Here is a 21522-nt window from a genome sequence, read left to right on the forward strand (position 1 = left end):
GGCTTATGGATACAAATGACGATCACTAATTAGAAAATTTCAAAGTAGTGAGTTAGTGATTCAGCTATATTATTAAACCATATTTTAATAATTTACTGTTATCAAACTCAGGTTAAATAAACCAGACATGATGAAAAATAATTATAGCTTATGAGTTCAGCAGATGAAATTATTCTCATAGGAAGAAGGGATGCGGCCGTAAAGCTTTTGACATTTTTCCAAATTGTCTGTAAGCAAACTAGAGAAGTTGATATCAAGGGGGATATAAGGCTGGTTGGAATATTACATGAAGTTAGACAGAGAAGACACTTTTTAAGCTTGCAGTCGTAGAAAACACTGCTAAATGCCGTGAAGACAAGCCAACTTTAGGAGATTATACAAGAGATCCAGAAAGGGAAATAAAGAATTACTTGACATCTTGAGATGTGCAAAACCTGGTAAAGACTGGAACCAATGATGGGGTGTCTGTGTTGTGGAAAGAGCTCCGGCTCTTTTTTGGAATAACATCCCAACTAACCATTTGCTGAACATGGCAGCTGTTGAGAAACAGAGAGGCACTGTGCTTAGGTACCTAAGAGGATGAGGAGGCTACAAGTTATATGAATGAGCTCTTGCATTGGCCTAGCAGAAGTGATGACTCATTGTGGACAAATATACTCTAGTTTTGGGGCTATCGATTTCAAGAATGATGTGGACTAGCTGAAAAGAGCAGTGTGATTAAAGGCCCAGAAAACACTATTTACCAGGAAAGGTTAAATGAATTAGATGTTTTCTAGCCCACAAGAATATAGAACTGAGAGGGGATTTAAAAACAGTATCAAACTACACAACAGGTTTCTTCAAAAAGTAAAAGGAATTTCTTTTCTATGACCACAGGGAAAAAAGTTAATGTCCTTTAATTGCAATAAGAAATACCTGGTTTAGTTATGACAAAAAAATGCTGCCCAAACTTCCTAAAATTCTTGTATTAAAGATGCTAAAGCAATACAATTCCTAGAAAGTTGTGAAATATTCATTTCTGCAGATTTTTAGAAGCAAGTTAGATAAGCATACATCAGCAATGATATAGGAATAACTTTCTGTCTTAAGAATACATTTGACATCTTTCTGAGATCCCTTGCAGTCCTATGGGTCTATGATAATCAAAACTTATCTCTCATTCCTTGCTGATATGGAACCTCTCAACTTTAAGAAAGTCATGTATCTCTTATAACCAGCTGCCATATTTCAAATATGCTTTTTTAATCACTGCCCTTCTGGGATGATCTTCCCATGAACTGTTTCAAGAAGTGATGCATTACACTCAAAATATCCTTATTGTTTACAAAAGCTCAGTAACACTTCACTTGCTAGTGTGCTAATGCTGTCATATGAAACTTTCTTAGATACTGCCACCTGAATTTCCACATATATGACTATCCACTTTGTTTCATTTAATGTGTTACATTTTGACTGTGTGCTCTTTAGGGCAGGGTTTATCATTTAGCTTTTAATTTCAACAGTGCTAAGCACAATAAAGTCTCCACCATCTGTGAATGTTAGCTGCCATAGTAGTACAAACAATACTGACACAATGTGCTAACAAACCAACACAGCAGGGTGCCATGGGAAAGAACTGAAGATCAGTTTCAATGAGACTGGCCATGCAGCAGAAAGTGTTTGCAGTTGGTTTGGTGTCACTTCAGTCTGGGCTCTTTCCGCGGAAAATCCTGCGTCAGCACTGGATGCTGATGGGTCGTACACAGTTCCTGCTCACCCAGAGAATGTATGTCCCTATTTATCTGGGTCTTCCTGAAACAACTTGTGGGCCCCCAGAAAAATCATTGAGATGCCCCTTCTGTTTGGCCTGGCTTTATTTTATCAATGATGGACTTTTCATAGCCACACCCTTCTTTGCTTTTATTTTTAACTTGATTCAACCTTGGTAACTTATTTGTATTTTGCAAAGTACCCTTCAATTAAATTACATTAGTGACAAAGAGTAATATAGACTTTGAGGGTGGATACTGAGTGTATTCCAACCTTACGGTTAAAGCTGGTCACAATCCAGCCTTCCTCTAAAGTGACTTGATCTCATGAAACATCCAGCAGCCTAAGGAACAGTTCTTGGCTGGAGAGATTTTTTTTGTCATTTGGCTTTGGGTATTTTGAAGTTGTAGAATTTACATTTAGCTGATACCTCCATAAATCTCTTTCTAAAGTGCCTGAAAACACACCTTTCACACTCTTCTGTTTAAATTGCTTTCTGCCTCTGTGAGTGTAAGGGAACCATCATGATTATTCTCTGATTTCCATTTTTCTTCCAGCTGTGTGTCTGTATCCCTGAATCCTACTTAATGGGTGAATCCTATCTCAGTGGTGTCATTACCTAAAATACCCATGCTGGCTCAGAACAAAAGTCCATTTCATTTGGCACCGTTTCTAAAGGGGGTCTACAGAAACCTACAGTGGCACAAGAACATGACAGGAAACCACAGAATAAGCTCCCCTGCTGCAAGGATCTGAGGCTCAGAGACTTTCAGGGGCAAAGGCAATGCTTTTTTTTATACTTTCAAAAGTAGCCTAGGAGTAGATTTTATTATGCTGTCCTATACCTTAAGAAAAATACAATGGCTGCTTCAAACAGATAATTCTACATGTAATTTTAGAGGCCATAAATTAAACACATTCAGGATCATTCATACAGAACAAGGACGTCCCAAAACTTTTTTTCACTACCCTAGCTTATTACGATTCAAAAGTAGACAAGCAAAGGGCTCAATGATCAGGAGGTGACTGTCAGAAGCACAGAATTTCCACAGGCAGCATGTGCTCTTCTTGGGAAATGAATATGGTGCACTCAGGAAGTTCACTGAGCACTACATGAAATTAAGAATTCTGAGTGGAATAAATAGCAAATATGGCTGACAGAGGCATTTGTGAGCAGTAGTATCTGAAGATGGAACATGGTAATTAATGGAAAGCTGCACTCCTGAATAATAAAACCTGTCCTGTTCACTTTTACACATCAGTGACCCAGAAGAAGGAACTTGCAAAATGCCCATAAATTTGGTGATTAAACTAATCTGGGCAAGGATAGTCTAGCAATACAAGAGTTAAAATTACAACAAACAACAATTTAGCTGGAAAAGGGATGTGGGGTAGATGCCCATATTTAATTCAGCAGTAAATATGTGACATGGAGAAACCTAAGAATAAACAAGTGATAAACCTGAAATACCTTTAGAACAACACATATGAATATTGGAAGCATGACAGAAAACAAAAAATAAAAGTCTTACATCTATATGTGCATACATTAAGAAAATTTTATCTAGAAAAAGTCTTACATCTATATGTGCATACATTAAGAAAATTTTATCTAGAAACAGAGAAAAGAGGTGCAGCTTTACAAAGTTACCACATATAGCTGTTTCAATGAATTTAAAAGCCATCATTTAGATGCAGTAATTATTGATTTTCCTGTGAAGTATAACCTTACGGGTGCAAAGCTGACAGACGTGGCTGAGAGCCAAAGGCTGAGAGCAGGCCTGTGTGTTCCCACAGGTGCACACTTACCCACAGGGTCTGTAGGTGAAGACGATGTAGCTCTCCTCGTCGCTGCGCTCGATGAAGGTGACGCAGGTGTACTTCTCCCAGTGCCGCATGGCCTGCTTGAACATGGCGCGCTGCGTGCCTGCAACAGCAAGTGCAGCGGATGAAAGCACAGGATTCTCCTAACTGCACCTTCCTTCTTACAACCAATACACTAGGAATATGGGTCTGGAAGTAGTCAGTGAATCATGAAGCCCTGTGTGTCCCAGCAGTCCCATGTATGACAAGATTCCAGCTAAAGGGATACTCAGGCCATCAGTTCTTCATAACAGATATGCCTGCAAGGGGGCTAACACTGCCTGACACACCCCAGTAAATATAAAAACTGCAATAAAGATCACAACTATGTTACACCAAGGAAGACAGCAGAAGAAATACAGCATTGCTTATCTGCCTGCATCAGCATCACATTCACTAAGCAATTTCCCAGATGAAACTATCAAGTGAACCACATTGGGGGAGAAAAAAAAAACACAGAAAGAAAAAGGACAAGCAAAATTTACTAATTTTACATCATAGCTATCTATCTAGTAGAAAGAAAAAAAATTAAAAACCCTACAGCCTTCAGTTCTGGACACCAGTTTAATCTAAGCCATGCAAACAGGCATACTGGTAAAAACATTTGATTAAAATAAGGATGTCGTGAACAGGGACCAGTCTCCCCTTCTTTGCATCAAAATCTCTCAGAAAACAAATGATCCACCAAAAGTGGGAAATTCATAATTTGGTAAAAGCACACGTAGGTATTTTATTTTTAAATGAGAAATACATTCATAAAAGGTCAGAACTATCCCCCATATGCAGAATTAATTATCCAGGCCAACTCTCAGCACAGAACACAACTTCAGAGAGCAGAGCAATGTAATTTCACTGTGTGACAAAAGACAAGGCTTACTGACATAAAGGAAACATGTGAGAATATATCTGTATTGCTTCTGGCAAGAATGTGCTAGCAGAAATACACTCACCTTGCAGGTTAAAACATAGGACAATTAAACAAAAAATCTAACATTTTTTAAACTTACAGACAACTAAACCTGAAACTTTGTAAAAATAAGTTCAAATCACATCAGATTCTAAAAAAATAAAGGTTGTTCCATCCCATCTTGCCCTTTTCTTTTATCTTTAAGACATTTTTTCTAAGCTTTAGAATTTATCTTTCATTATAAAAAAGGCGAAGTCTTTAATATGGTGCTTTCATTTAGTTTGCTACGATTATTTCAGAAGGCAGTAATCCTAACGCAAAGGTCACATTTGGCACAGTACTATGTAAATACCCAAACTAAAGCCTGACTGTAGCTGTCAGTTTGAAAGGAATGACTCTGGTTTCTCCATATACAATGTGTGAGCATTTGCATGTTTCTTTTGGTTCCCTTTATAATCATATACAATAAAGAAGATGCTATTTCATATATTTTCTCTTATCTCTCTGCTTTCCTTGCTCTGTTTTTGTTTTAAATTATCTCTTACATCCACATTGATATTGATCTATTTACATGTTTCAAGGATAACAAATGTTTTAACTTTTTCTACAGTTTCCTGCTAAGAATTTTATCTGTAGCATAGCCAGTCTTTCCTTTTGTCATATACAGTGTCTGTGTGCACCCATCTGAAAACCACATTGAGGAATGACAAAACACATTTGAGTCAGTTTGTTAAGTGAAATCAGTTTAGAAGAATACATGTCACACCAGTTAAATCAAAGATATTCTTGTGCTAAATATACTGCATAAAAAAAAATCCTTGACATTCCATTACTTAGGCTCATGGAAACAAATGTGCAACAAGAAATATTAGGTAAAGAAATAGAGCTTTCCCTCTCTAAAATGTTGCTATACATTTGTTATTATACATTATGTAGCTTGCCTTTGAAAACAATTAAGTATGACTAATATTTTCAAAACAGATGTACTTCAGGCCTGTTCCAATCCTTCTATTGACTTCCACAGCATGACTTCCCTTTTAAAAATTAAAGAAAAAAAAAGGAAGACAATTTCAAAAAATTATCTTTCTTCTTTTTCTTCTTTTCAGGCAAAGCACAAAACTTACCAGTGAAATTTCCACCTATGACATATGGAATGACACCACCTGGCCATATTCTTTCTGTTCGTGATGTAGCAGCTCTGGGAAATCGGTTTTTCTCATTTTTCCCTGAGTATTTTACAGTAGTTCTTCCTTTAAATGTATTATTTTGCTCAAAACCTGCAATGATAATTAAAACACTGAATGAGACCACACACACATGAAAAAAGAGAGCAATTATTTTCTAGCAGGTCAAACTCAAACTTCTTTAAGCCCTTTCCAAGTAGAGCATGGCTGTTACGTGACAGTCTATTATTACATAGTTTTCTGAGAAAGACATGAAGTCTGAATGCTCATTTTTTGAATATATCTAGAGTAACAATCTTGCACGTATGTTTATCAACTGGAATGTGCATTGCGTAAGTGCAACTGGATTTTCTCATTTAATAAAAATATTTAAGAAATCACACTCCCTGTGGTTTTGGTGGTGTTTTTTGCATTTTTTTTCCTGGCTTTTGTTTTCATCTGTTTTTTTTTAAATAAATGAGGATTTTTCCAGCAAAGAATGTCAGAGTTTGGACAGACTTAAGCCAATCAAGACATTCACTATCCCTTTTCATTTTTGTTGTATGATCTGGAAAAAGCAAGTACAATGACCATCTTTAAAGCACTGGACAGTAAGAAATCATACATTTTCCATAAACTAACATTTGGAACCCCACAGGTAGGTTTTACTCATGACTGGAATTTCTTTACAAGAGAAGAAAGTCTACCATTTTCAGGGATACTATCCCCATTCATCTCATTACAGGGAAATCTTTCTAAATCAGCTGAAACCTACTATGAGAACAGAAAAGAAAAAGGGTAGTTAGACAAGGACTTAGACACCAAAACAGGTGCTTCTTCTCAACAATTTATAACTTAGTTTGTAGATCTGGCCAGTTGATCAAAATGGATCCCTCAAAAGATGGTTAACAAATCCTACTCGGTGCAGTGGAAGCCTTATGTCTTATTCTTCGTGGAAGATTACATTTTCTCTCTGTGAGAATCCCCTGTGGTACCAGCTGCACTTCAGTGTTAATGACCATGTCAGAATCAGGGAGGATTCCAGGGCAGAGTCATGGTAAGGAATGTTGGCATAGCCCCAAGGCTGAGAGAGCAGCAATAGGAAGAAAAGGAAGAAGCTACAGCACAAGGCAGGGAAGAAGCTGTGATACATGGGAAGAAAAGCCTGCCTTTGTGACAATCAACATGTAACTTGAATTATGCCAGGAACTATACAGAAAATTCCAGGGTTTAAAGAAAAGAAAAAAAAAAAACAACAAACAGGTAGAGCAAATTACTTATCTTTGTAATTAAATGATTGTGTAAATGAGAATTACACAACAAATTACACACAATGTGTCTACAGTATATGCAGACTCTTTATCAAAAAACTGTTTTTACACTTAGTATGCAGTCATTACTGAACCACATCACATGTTTATTTAGATGTTTTACCATTTCAAATTCTTTTTACTGGTGCTCTTTAGAGATCTAAGCGAGAAATTTATTCCAAATTGCACCCAAAAGATGACAAGAATTTATGCAACACTAAAAGTTTAATTCTCCTTTAAAGAATGAAGATTATATATCGAAGCACCTCTGCAAAGGCAGTTACCATGCTCTGATTAACACAATGTGAAGCAATTACAATGGAGTTTCACATATTTTCCTTTTTGAAGTGAGGTTTCACACGACATTAAAGTAATGTCTTCTTGCATCAAATATAAACTCAGCCAGAGTTTGGGGGGATTCCACTTCTATATGCTGCTCAATTTACCTACATTCATATTGACAAGAGTATGGTTAATATAAAAATATACTTGTTCAGCATAACACACCACAAATGCTTCACAGTATGAATCAGTGCCCCACCTGGATCCAGAAAAAAGTAGGAAACAAACCATATTAGCAGTTTTCCAGCATAGTCTACTTGCAAGAAAAAGACACTGTATTGGCATTAGTTAAGCCCATAACTGTGAACACAGTCATAAAACAAAGTTAAGCAATTTTTAATATGACATTTAAAACTATGTTTTAGCTTTCAGATTTCATGCTGGAAGAAGAACGCTAAGAAAATGGAATAAAGAGCTAATCTCTTCATTACTATATTTGCATTAATAATTTTATAATTTGTTTATGCCAATAGTAACACAGGAAGGCTTTAAAGTGTTAAAGTACTATCATCATTAATGCTCATGATACACTATCACATCAGGCAACTTGCTAATTTAAACAGTGAAAATACCAGAGCCAAATCTTCTTATCCTCTCTATAAGCTGATAGAGGGCACTGCGTTTTTTTGACATTCCATGCTCTCCAAAGCCACCTTTAAAAAGAAAAGAAAAAAAAAAAAAAGGAATTTTCATAAGTTAAAACCATAGAATTTTTCACATACAGCAACTAGATTAGCCTAGAGAGCCCTCCTAAAGGAAGCTTCATATTCTTCAATAATTTCCATAAAAACATTTCAAGTATTCTTGACAATGCAATAAGAACACATGATTAGCTGAAAATTTATCTAATATGCATTCCATGAATGTAAGCCAACATGTCTTTGTTATTCAGGCAAGTCATGACAATTACATCATCTAATTATTATTTGGAGCTTTTTTCTTCCTGGTGACCTTGACATCCTCAGAGCCATATTGATTGACAGCTAAAAGGGTTACTCTCAAAGAAATTTCCTGAATGCATGCCATGATTTTCTCATTTCAAGGGAGGGGAAGGAGAAAAAGCAAACAGACAAAATTTCATCAGAAAATAAACAAACAAACCAACCCAGCAAAACTTAATCTGGTTGGTTTTGCCACAAAATATTTGTTTTTCTTTGCTAGCATGCAAATAGATGTCAATGCACTTTTAAGGCTTTGAAACATCACATACCGGTGCATATTGCAGTAAGACCTGGCAGGTATATATACAGATATGTCTGTGTGATTACAGCAGTCAATGAAAAACTAAGCTAGGAAGTAATTTATTTTAACATTTACCATGCCATTTACAGAAATAAAACACATTTCTGGGTTTACTGCATCTGGGTACTGCTACATTCTCCAATCACCTAAACCTTTTGTGGCTACAAGTGGCTTTTCAAACATCAGTAAACCAGAAGCAATAACACTGACTACACTACATGAGTCAATTAAATAATTCAGATTTTTTCTTAAACTTTTGTGATTTTACAGGTTTGCAGTAAGTTGTATTTTACAAGGCACTACTTATTATAGGACAAGAGAGTTTCTAAATTACTTTAACAACTGAAAAAGTAAAAAGATAGAAAAAACTAGACCACTGATGCTTCTAACACCACTAAAAAGGCCTTTCCCAACTTTCTATAAAAATTTTTAGTATCTATGCAGAAAATATATATTTTTAAACAGCAACTTAAATTCATATTATAGAGGAGAAAATTCCATATAAGGCAAGTGAGCGTGTGGCTGCTCAGTGAATAACAACGTGCCTAATTATTTGCATTACGCTGTCACATAGTTCCTGGCTCCCTTGAGAAAAATTTTCCAAATTTTTAAAAACATTTTAAATAGATGAGGTAATAGATCAACACATTCTTTTCCAACAAGTTACAGGATAACTATAACATAAAGTGCAGAGGATATAACATTGATCATCATTAATGTAATTGTCTCTCATGTTCACATTCATCTTAAAAAATAAGGCTTATAGCTAAGCATTCCAAATAAATATTTAAAAAAATTATTATAAGCATCAACTATCAAAAACAACAGAAAACCCCTAAAGAAACCACTAGTTACTTAAAGAAAGTATTATACTATATTTTTACGGGAAAAAAAACCCCAAAACATTCTTCTGTCTTATTGCAGTCTGTGTATTTCATTTAGAGAAAAAACAAAGAATAAGTCTCTCGCTTAACTAAGCTTCCTTATATGATTAACATGTAGCCTTGCCAAACCATATAGACTACAAAAGTTTTAATTCCTATTTGCTGCATATTCCCATAATTCAGACAGGATAAGGACGATACTTTTGGCAGTTTGGACTTGTAAAAATATACACATAAATGTTATCAGCTTTACTGGCTTTCTGTTTACAGTGATTACTCATTTTGGTTGTACAAAATGAAAAATAAAATGGCAGATCCACACTCCAAGAAGCTCACAGATTACCTGACCCTGCAAATTCAGGCAGATAATCCTCACAAAAAGGAGCAGTCACATAAAGTGAATCAGAGCCTGTGAGCCTCAGGATTTTAATTAGAGTTGCAATAACAATTGGGACTCCACCAGTTCATCTTGATGGTTTACAACCAAGTATCTAATCCTTCTACCTGCTGTCACTTTTAGTCTGTGAAAATCTGCAACAGAAAGTGCTCAGAAATCAAGCTTACAATTCATTGCCATTGTGTCTGTAACAGGCTAAATTTTGTTTTCTAGATTGTATATATCTGGCATTGCTTTTATTCCTTTTCCAGTTGCTACCTAATATTAATGAGCTAGCTGGCAATTTGCTCTTTTGAAACAAGGGGAGATGAGCACACAATTCCTAATTTACACATCAAGAATATTGTACATTTACAAAAATAAATTACATATGTCAAGTGTAAAATTGACTTCTCTAATGCTCTTTTTGGAAAGATCAAGAATGTTGAGCATTCATTGAGAGCAGTTATGAAGTCATTAACTTAGGAGAGTTTATTCTCCAAAGTTTAGTCCCACTGATCATCACAATTGCATTGACTCTTGTTGTGCAATAAAGGTAGAAAAAACTGATCCAAATGCATTAGCAGTACATAACAGGGTGATTCAATATCCTGAATAGGATACCATCCACAAGAAGAGGTAATGTGCATATCACAAAACACATAAAAAAGGAAAAACTAAATATTAGAAAAGAAATATAATTTTAAAAATGCTTAGAAATTTATATTTTTGTGTGGAAACTAAAAAATAATAATAACTTTGCAGTTAAAAGAAAAATAGAAAAGCAAAAAGAAGCGGGAGTCAGCAAGCCAAAGAAATCACTTGACTGGATTCACTTTAAGGGGAAATGATCAATGATGTTCTACTTTTTTTCAACAAAACTAGTGCCTGAGATATCGTCAAAGGCAATTAAAACTATTTGTTTGAAGGAGAGGAGAGCAGAGACACCACTAATTCTATTAACATTTTAAATTCCAAATGAACTTTTGATCTAGATGTGATCAAAAGTTTTCCTGTTTTGGAAAAACTAGTGGATGGGAAAGGACATAAAATAAATTTTTAAGTTGTCATAAAAATACTCTAATCCCAGCATCTACCCAGAATGAGTAAAAATATTTTTAGATGTATCAATATTGAAAGCTTAAATTCAAAATTGCTTCTTTGGTCTGAATTTTTTTTCCCCACATATCAGGAATAAATTATGGTAGCTCAGTTCAGGCAGACATAAAACATACTTAATAGAAAACAAATTTCTATAATATATTTTTGCATCGTCTAATAGTATTTTTTCCAGACTATTTCTCAGTAAGTTGGGTTTCTTGGTATCATAACCTGAAAGTTCACAAATTCTCAGTTATCAATTTACAACTCACAACCTGAAAGCATAAATATTTTTAGACATTAGACAGACATCCATTTAGGCATGGATTATGTTTTCTCTCTTGCAAACAGACATTTACACATAAAAAAAAATCTCTTTATCTATCTGTCTGAATACCCAGCTGCCTCTGTTAATCAGATTGCAGCTTCTGGTGCTAATGCATTGTAGGTTAACAATAGCATAGAAACGTGCATTAAAATGTCAACTAAACAGTGGGTTTTTAGACAAGGCATATCCAGCAAGGATGACTAACACATTCTAGTGGTTTCCTCTAGGTCTGGGTACAGAACTGGATGAAACAGTGAAAAAAAAAAATCAAAAGGCAGTGTTGCAATGCCAAGCTTCCAATTTTGCCTCCAGGATACCACATATGTTCTCTACAGTGTGTTTGGGCTCTGCTATCAGGAACTTTCAGTGATGAAATCACAGCTTTGTAGAGTTTCCTTTCCCACATGACCACCTGCAGAGTAGACTCTAATCTTCCTACCAGTTTCTGCTCCTCAATTCAACAAGATATTTTTAAACAGAAATGCAGGAATAAAATTAATTGTTTTGCTTCTCTTTTCCCTAATGTGAACCTATAGTTTTTACTTAATAACTCTTCTAAGTGTAAACTAATGTTATCCAAGACATTATACTGACTTTCCACATTTAAAACACAGATTGCCTTCTGCACAGAATTAACTAACAGGAAAAAAAAAACAAGGTTGAAATAGTATACCTGTATTATGGCCAAGTCTTTCGTTGGAGTGCTGCGTAAGGTCAATCGTCCTGTCAATTTGAAAGATTTTTAAGTCTTCATCATCTAAGGCAATATCTCCCCAAAAGACAGCTTTAAATAAAAAAGAGCTCGATTTAATTAAAGAATTATTTGGACAATAAAGCCAATCTGAAGAATATAATGCCATGTTTACAACCTTTGGGAAAGTATATGACAAACACATATTTACATCACATATATTTCCTTACTGATCTATATTTTTAAATGGAGAAAATAAGAAAACTACCTAGTAAAAGACTAATAACTTATTTCAGAATCTCAGTCTATTTGGTTTCTTTGTACATTACCTAAATGCAGTAACTTAAATCTAGAGTCATTCTATTAATAATTTTTAGCATGTAGTTTTCTCTATGTAAATACAACAAAGCATAAAAGACCCTGAGATGTGAATATTTGAACTATGAAGTAAAACATATGCATTTCTGAGAAAACTGAACCCTTATGTTTCCTAACATCTTTCTAAAAAGAGTAATTATTTGAAGGAGTTTTTATTATGTTTCAGTTACATTCTATATTACATTATGTTTTGCTCATATAATTAAATCTGTTTTCCGTTAAACTAAGAAAAGAAAAACCCTTTTATTTTTTATTTTCCTCTCAGTTTATTTGTATGCTTCCCTTTTATAGTTAATCTCGTGGTTAGGATGCTTTCAAATTTTTACTTTTCAAAGCTCCAATGTCTTTTTAACCTTAACCTTCCTTTGGCCTTTTTGGTGGATTTCTTCTTCTCTCTTTGCTTTTTCTTTTGCTCTATTTTCTTTCACGTTTTTTATTTTTCACTTTTTCACAGGTAACTCATCTTCCCTAAGCTGCCTCTACAACTCAGTGGACCATGATACAATCCCGCTTCCAGGAATTTGGGATCTATAAGCTCAAACTTTCATCTCCACCTATTTTTGCTGAGATTTTATACTGAGATCTCCCTGCCAATTCAAACTTAGCAGTAAAGCTGAACTCAACAGCCATATTCTCAACTGCTGGGAATGAAGTCAACAGAGCATGTACCAATTAAAAGGAGCTGAAAGTGGTTGTTTATAATCTTCATCCAAATTCCTCCTTTTCCTGTTCCCTCAGAGTCACAAAACCCCTGGACTCAATCTCGGCGTCATCTCCAACTCCTGTCCTTCTTTTCCCCCATCGAGACATCAGTAACTGCTTGGTTGTTTGTTACATATCTCTACCGCAAACTTTCTTCACTTCCATCCAAATAAAGCCTAGACAAAAGTCCAGCTGTTACGAAATCAACCTCTCTAGTCTTCCTCCATGCAAACTGATCCTAAACATTGCTTTTAATTGTATTCTTCTTCTTTTTTTTATATCCCACTTTAAAGACCACTCGTCAGACAATATTCTCATCACAGTAGTTTCATGTTGCTGCAAACGTTACCCATTTCTCAGAATATGATGCTCACATTCATTGGTGTTGAATTAAATCCACTTAAAAAAGAGTTTTACTTAAGCAAAAATTTATGTATTTTAAATAACTCCAAGATATTGCATTGCCTCCTCCAACTTACATGATTTTTCCTGAACAAAAGGCAACTATGAGAAATTACACTGAATATGCCTTTAGCCTGCCTTGAAAAATACCTTTAAAACACAGATCATCTACACAGTGTTAATAATGAAATTATTAGTGAAAGTAAAAATGAACCTTATCAATTCAAAACATAACCAACATTTTATGTCTCCTCCAAATATTAATATTTCCATGCACATAATTTTTTTACACAAGATAATGGTTCTTAGAAACCACAAGCACATGAGACAATTACTGAAATTGCTCAGTCTAGCACATTGTGGAATACTATCCTTCCAAGGGTCACTGTTGTCATGCTAATGTTGGACACACTGGGAACATCATTCCTCTAGCTAACCTGTTCTCACCAGTGATGGTTTTACCATCACATCCATCAAGACACAAAGCCAGTGACAGCTCAAGATGTTTGGGTCTCTTTTCCCTTAAGCTTCTAGGAAAATAAAAAATCTCAAATTATCAGGGTTTTGAACAGTGAAAGAAGAAAGTCAGTAGTCTCCATCTGGTTGAGCTAAATATTATTTACTTTTATAAACATCTTCTGGAGTTTTCTCTTGAATGCCATTCATAACAGGGACCTCCGTACAAGCACGTGGAAAGATTGCAAACTTGAACAATAAGAACAAAGTTGTAAAAGGAAGAAACTATGAACATTTCTGTCTTTAGAGACACAGTATGCCCCAGCAGAGGTCACACAGATTGCCCACACCAAACTCAATGAAGTGCTAAGGCTTAGTAGCAAGGCCATTTTACTTTCCTGGTGATACTGAGAGTTAACAAAAGGAAGATTCCAAATTAACAAAGGATGATGCAAAAGAAAGCCCACTGACAGAAACGCATTAGCAGAAATCACTGGTTTCTGTGTGTAATACTGATGTATAAATAGGAAAACCCAAGGCAAATCAAACTGCCTACTAACAATAAAGTAGGAAAAAATTGGAAAATATCTGCCCTAGTCCTGATGATGCATCTTTATCACTTTTATCACTTCACTGTGGTAACATTCACTTAAAGATGAAAATTCAAATAGAAATACTAATTCGTGTGAATTTGTCTGACATAAAAGTATCAAATTTATGTGTATATATGCAAAATATACCTTGGTATTCAGGCAGCATGTATTAACTTTGTTGCCTTAGAAAGGAAAAGAAAGTTGTTTTTGTTAGACATCTGGAGCATTAGCTAGCTTTTGATTAGCACCCAAGGACAAGGCTGAGTTTACCAACCACAGTATATATAATGTAACCACAGTAATATAATAATAATAAGTGCTGATACAAGTGTCACATAACTGTAAACAAGTAAGCTATGTGACCAATACAGCGACATTCTCTGACATACTAAAGAAATATGAGTAACCACTAACATCAGAAATAGATAAGATTATTTGATTAAAATACAATGGAAAGTTTGGAACTTTCTTCAGGCCACTGGCTTATTTTACTCAGGGAAATTCTGTTTTGCAGAAGGCAACAAACATACCAAAACATAGAAACCTTGATACAATTGTCTCATTTGACTTTAGCAACAATCTAGTAAGTGTCACTTTTTTTCTAGGGAACTAAACCTCTGATCCTCTGAATTAATTTAACTTGACCTAGCAAAAGAAACAACAGTTAAGTGGATGTTCTTTAATTTCAATGCAGTCCAAAAAATCAGTAACTGAGACAAAAAGGGAGGTGATAACTGTTTTTTAAAGTTCACCTTTTTCCAATTAAAGGTCTGCAGTGAATATTAATTCTGCCCTTCAAAGCCTAAAGCACAACCCTGACAGAATTATCAAAAAAGTTTAAAAATTATCCCACATAACTATTAAAAGTATCCTTTAATTTTTGGGAATGCCAGTTTAAGTGTCAAAATACTTTGTAATAAGAGAAGACCATAGTTTTATCTCCTGCCTTAAAGTTTTTATGGCCTGAAACCATCTGAAGAAGTCACTCCGTATACTTCATCATGTCACAAACCAAGGGTAACGTTACAGAAAGCAAGCAGAGGATTGTTTGGGTATGCAAGGCATGATGTTAAAGGCTTTGCTAAGAGCATGTTAGGATTAAGAGCTTTAGTTGCTCCCTCTAAGGAACTTCTGACAGACTTGATCAGTTCAGATGTTCACTCATTTTTCACACATATTTAATTCCTATGTTTCATCTGGAAAATTAATAAGAATCTGATACTCAATTGACTAGGCAAGAAAACAAAACTGATACAAATGGACAGAAAAACTTTTAAAGTGATCCAAACAGAACTTTAACGTACCTCTGCTTATTTAACATTGTGTCATCTATTATCCTACTTATTTATTCAATGATCACAAAAACTTGATATTACAGATGGCTTTTGCATTTAATTTGAAAGTGCAAGATTGACAATAAGCTTAAGAAATATCTGTTGAAAATCTGAGACAGTATTAATTGTAGAGAAAAAGTATTTCAAACAGATTTTATTATACAAAGGTTCTTAAGAAAAAAGAAAATGGACCTTTTTGTCCAATACTTGATAAAGACAATACCCTGTCACACCAGATTTCCTGCCAGTTATTGTTTTCTATTTTTATATGATTTATATGGCCACAACATTAAGCACTTACACAAATTCATAGAAAATATATGCATTTGTTTCAGAAAGGTGGACAAAACCTGGTTATGCAGTAAAGGCACATTCTTCTGTAACAATGGAGAAGGATTTTTGTGGAGCTGTCAAAATAGAGAAGACACTTAACCAGCAGATGCGGTTCTGCTTTCACACAACTCAAAAGCTCTCAGTTAAACAGCACCTTCAAAAAGGTCTTATAAAGACAAAACACTGACACAAAAGCAGCTAAATTTGCAACCTGTAGCCAATTACCTCACAAGCATGAAAACAAACAGGAAAATAAGTAGGTTGTAAAACGTATTTTCCATCCAGAGAACCACACCTTAATATTGCCACACAAGCCACATTAATGGGAAGAAAATGAGGATTATCTATAAACTACAGCTCAAGCACAGGAATTACAGCTACGCTCTACTACTTGTAACAGGATATATTATTTCATGATAAATGACTAGTATGCATCTGCAAACTTTTCTGTGCTAATCTACTCTCTCCCAAAAAGACCATCATCACAAAAAATACCCAGTATTCTAAAGGGATAAAATACACTATTAAGGACACGAAAGAAACACAGATTTATAAAATAATTGTGAAAGAAGATTTGAACTATTTTATGTTTAGAGATGTACACACATGGTAGGAGTCAATGAGCATATACAGTGAGAATAAAAACATCTTTCACAACTTTCAAGATGTCTGGAAGAAAAATTATTTGCTAAATAGCATAGGGCTGCAATATGTAGCAGGATAGCTCATTCTAGGATTTGAAATATCAATTAACTGTAAGTCTGCGAAATATAGACAGGAGTATGTTCTTATAATTGCAATAACAGAATTATCTACTTTAAGCTTCATCACAATTCCTCCTACAATTTTGCTTTTTAAAACTCAAATCATAAGCAGCCATTTTTTAATAAAATATATTCCTGCTAGCATTCATACCAATGTTAGTAAAAACATAAAATGCAAGCAAGTTGGGATTGCTAGTGTTTGTCCCTAGAGCACAGCCGAAGAAAACCAACTTGGTAGGCTGGAAGCTCAGCTATCCAGCAGAGACCAACACCACCCAGAAACCATTCCCAGGACCTGATTTGCTCTGATGACTCCACAGGCTAGCAACATGTTCAACTGAGATCTTCTCAAACTGAGATGTAAACTGTGATCTTGTCCTGTGAGCAGAGGTAGAATTTTGCCAGGGCGATTATTCCTATACTGAGAAGGTACCAATGACAGGATTAAGGCAATACTAGAAGACATTTCAAAATCAAAGCCTCAAATTTTGGTATGCTACTGGGAGTGCACAGCACAAAAAGTTTGTGCTTTATCCCCGTTCCAGAAGCTGCCAAGAACGGACAACAAAAGATATTAAATAAAAAACTGCAAGGCATAACAAGGAAATCTGAAGAGCTCCTTTAACATCCTTAAAGGTGGGATGCCCAAAACAAAGCAAAGCCTGCCCAGTAATTCATGCAGTAGGAGGTGCCAGAAAGTGTGCTGGACAGCTTCAGGGCAGATATTCATCTAAATCCACATGTACAGCAGTTCTAATTAGCAGACTCTTCTATAGCTGAGTCACTGAGCACTTCCCTGTAACAACACTGCTATGTGCACTATGTTCTGTCTTGGTGAGTCACTCTATTCCATACAATCCGTTCCCAACTTACATAACTGCCTCTAAATCTGAACAGAAAATGGAAAGATTAAAGCTAAGTAAGTAAAGATAATTTTACCTCATTACAAAGACAGCAACATACAGAATAAGGTTTGTTACAGTAGTGTATTATCATTGTCTTCAAATTATTTCAGTCTTACCCAGATTTTTCAGGTCCAATACACTTTTTTTTAGAAATTATCAAACTGAGAACAAAATATTGCAAATAAACAACCATGCTTGGGTACAACCATGAGCATAACACTGCATACCATACCCTGAACTCTTTCTATCATTGTTCATCACAAGTGCTACCTTCAGTTGTAATTGTGCAATAAATTCCCATGTTGCTATACAGAGCTCACAAAACTTTCAAGAAAAAGTTAATTTAATCAAGTGTTGGATAACTATCCAAATCAATTTGCCTTTTTATTGGACAAAAATATGACAGAAAAGGGAAGCTAAGTGAAACTTTAACTGCATGAAATAGAAGACCAAAGTAGCCTATTTTCAAAGGCACATCAAAAATTAGCTATTTCATTATTTTCAGTATGCAGCATTTCCAAATCTGCACAACTCTATCTAAGCAATTGTCACAGAAATAACAGATATATACTGAAATAACTTATATACTTGAAAAAGCTCACACAGGCACAACTGAAAAGGGATATAACACCTCTGACAGGCTGCTTCCATGTTTCCACGTAGATGATATAAAATAGCAAGTTCATCAACACTCATACCAACTCTATTTTTCAAACTTGCAATCAGAAAACAATTGTCCCTAAGCAAAGATCATTTCCACTTCTATCAGAAAATAATGACAAAGTACTTTAAACATCTCCAGACTGTACACCAGTTGGACGTTCATTCCTCCATGCTTTTGAATGTGGCATCCCTTGACAACAACTCAGATGGACACACAAAGTTATCCAGAAATCAGCTACCTTGTATGTGTTAGTGATGTGGCCTCAGATGAACAAATTTTAATGCAATTTACTATAATCTTTTATGACACTATTTCCATGTTGGCAGCATTACCTGCAACTCACCAATGTCTCATGTCATCCGCCTCTAGAAATCTTCAAAGTGTTCCCCATGCACAACACTTCCTTCCTTTGACCATGTGTTCACATTTATAGGTAGGATGTTGGCAAGGCAAAATCCCTATTGGGATATTCAGGTACAATATACTTTCTTAGAAATCATTAAAATACAGGGCAACTAACAGGGAACTAATTCCTTATTGTTGCTCCCAAGTTACACTTATGGAGGAGCCCCATCTGAGGTACGCAGCATTTCACTACAGCCACTCCACACTATTTACCAGGAAGTGACTACCAAACTGACCCAACTAGGACAGAAAAATCATCAGGTAAGACCTGACTGGGAACACAAAAAGAGCTGTAGAGTCAAAGGTAGAAGAGAAATAATTGCTGGAAAGCCATCCACCATCCTACAGAGTCAACTCGCTCCAGACAGGCCTGCCAGGAGCATGGCAGTCACATCACATGCAGGTGGGCTACAAAGTGAATGGCCTGCAGCACTGGGGCATGCCCTGAATTTTCTCAAACCAGGAAACACCTCATATAAAACAATACTCATGAGGAAAATAGAATAATTGTGACACCCTTCATCCAAGCAGAACCTTCAATTGCCAAAAGTGACACTTCTAGAGCTTGATCTTTTTGAAAGGGGACACTGATTTGCTAAATATGCATCTTCATGGCACAGATAAATCTCAATTTACAGATATCCATTTACTCTGAGCTAATTCCAGTTTTTACTTTGTTCTTAATTTCAAAATAGTGGTTTTTTTCAATTCCATTTTCCGTCTGCTTTTTTTTAGTGGCAATTTTCATATTTTGTTAAAATTAGTAGAATAAAAACTTCAAAAAAGCAAAGATAATTCTGACAGAAGTCACAATCTTAGGTAAAAGGACAATCTTCACTCCTAAATTTACTGCAAGGTGTTTTGAGGACAGGCTCTTGAATATTGCAACAGCTTCTCTGTGAAAGGTTTTGTTCTTGGTTAAGCTGCTCAACCTGGCAAGCTTCCTGACTTTCAGTAACTATTTTCTTTTTTTATGCAAGATCATCATCAACACCACACATGCTTTGTAGCTGGTAAAATCGATTCCTTATATAACGGGTTAACCACTGAACTGAATGCAAAGGACACTGCTCAGCAAATAAAGGTGCCTGCACACTGTTGGCAAAACAAGCAGCTACACAAAGAACTTTTCTTCACCACTCATAACTGCCTCAGGCTAGATATTGGCAAAACAAAGCTACAGAGAAATCATCTCAAAGAGACCCACTTACCCATCCTACTATTAATATTTCTTATTATAATTTTCTACTATTTCAAGTTTTTAGTATGCAGAAACAGTTAGGAGCTTAATAAAAGATAAATTGAAACATGAGGCTTTCTTCAGAGCAGTTATTAAACACTTGGAAAGGAAAGCCATAGCAAGAAAGCAGTGACTTGTGGCAAGATCCATGAGTGCCAAAAATATAGGGCAATTGTAGATAATGTTTTTTACCACAGCAAATGCTGACCTGCTTTATGTGAAACCACATGCAAGAAAACCATCATTTCCAGGCCCTGTTACTCCTTCTGCCACTGAATAGCAGAGTGGAGAAAACAATTCTTCATCTTCCTGGGAAAGTTGTTCATCACCTCGAGTAGAAACCATTGCAGCAATATTAGCTGAACTTCAATTTAGTGATAACTGACTGTGACTTCTGGCATAGGAAAAGAAGGTTGACAGGTCATGAGGGGTTTTTTTTGCTGTTCCCAGACACCTGCAAATGCTGACTTCTTCTGCTATAGCTAGCTTTATTAAAGAGACTAGAAAAATACACCAGGGGGAAAATTCAGATCTATAATACCACAACAGTCATAATTACCCCAGTAGTCCTGTGTGACCACCATGATGCTATAATATTCACCTTCATTTTACTTTGAAACTCCATTACCCTGGATAGCCTTAGGGTCAAGATCTACTAAATTAATTATATCGGTATGCGTTCTTAAAATAGAAAAAAAAAAAAAAAAAAAAAAGGCTTCATGAGGCAAAATTATCACTCTTAAAGTGAATTTTTTTTAATATTGAAAACTCAAAAGCATATAAGACTGGAAAGAAAAAAATCTAGTTTCTCCTGAAATTAAGAACAGATTTTAATTATTTCAGTTACTTAGAGAATAGGGAAATTGATAACTTCAGAAATAAGCCACATATAGATGAATGGAGAAAAATCCTTGTTGGAAAGAAAGTTGTCAGTCTGAGTGTGCCACCTACATGAAACAGCTGTTAGGGCTGAGACAGACACAGCAGCTGCTACAAGGCCTCCCCAAAGATGCAACTCTTAGACATTTTCATTCAAACACCAAGAAAACAGAATATCAGCACCAAACCAAGTGATTTACAAGCCAACAGACACTGCATGGTACAAACCAAAAGATTCATTTAAGCAGCTAAAAAGATAGAGGTAAAATCTTTTATATGCTTTTCCAATCTCCAGACTTCAGGAAAGAAAAAAGGTAACTTCCATACCATTCCAAGGAATTGAGGTATGATTGAATTTTGAGGATTTCAGAGAATAAAATCCCTTTCAAAGACAAAGAACAGAATTAATAAAATATTTATACATAAATAAACTACTGCTGGTATGGGGCAAATCAGATTCAATCTCAACTTCAATTTAACATCCCAGCCATTCAGCGACAGTAAATTACAA

The 21522-nt window shown here is 35.4% G+C and overlaps 1 protein-coding gene across 21 annotated transcripts in view; it reads right to left on the reverse strand.

The window, feature by feature from the left end:
• The window catches only part of TLL1 (tolloid like 1), a 126662-nt gene that overhangs the window by 58839 nt on the left and 46301 nt on the right, over window positions 1-21522 (reverse strand). For 8 of the 21 annotated variants that reach the window (XM_068187125.1, XM_068187138.1, XM_068187133.1 and 5 more), the window contains 4 exons: window positions 11939-12049; window positions 7907-7987; window positions 5644-5796; window positions 3559-3676 (listed from right to left, as the gene is read on the reverse strand). In XM_068187125.1, coding sequence (XP_068043226.1) covers window positions 3559-3676; window positions 5644-5796; window positions 7907-7987; window positions 11939-12049 — 463 coding nt within the window. Of the gene's footprint in view, window positions 1-3558; window positions 3677-5643; window positions 5797-7906; window positions 7988-11938; window positions 12050-17213; window positions 17297-21522 lie in introns of all 21 variants that reach the window. The other 13 variants (XM_068187145.1, XM_068187134.1, XM_068187136.1 and 10 more) reach the window with 5 other exon arrangements.

This window comes from Anomalospiza imberbis, chromosome 4, assembly GCF_031753505.1.
Source record: "Anomalospiza imberbis isolate Cuckoo-Finch-1a 21T00152 chromosome 4, ASM3175350v1, whole genome shotgun sequence".
Taxonomy (NCBI): domain Eukaryota; kingdom Metazoa; phylum Chordata; class Aves; order Passeriformes; family Viduidae; genus Anomalospiza; species Anomalospiza imberbis.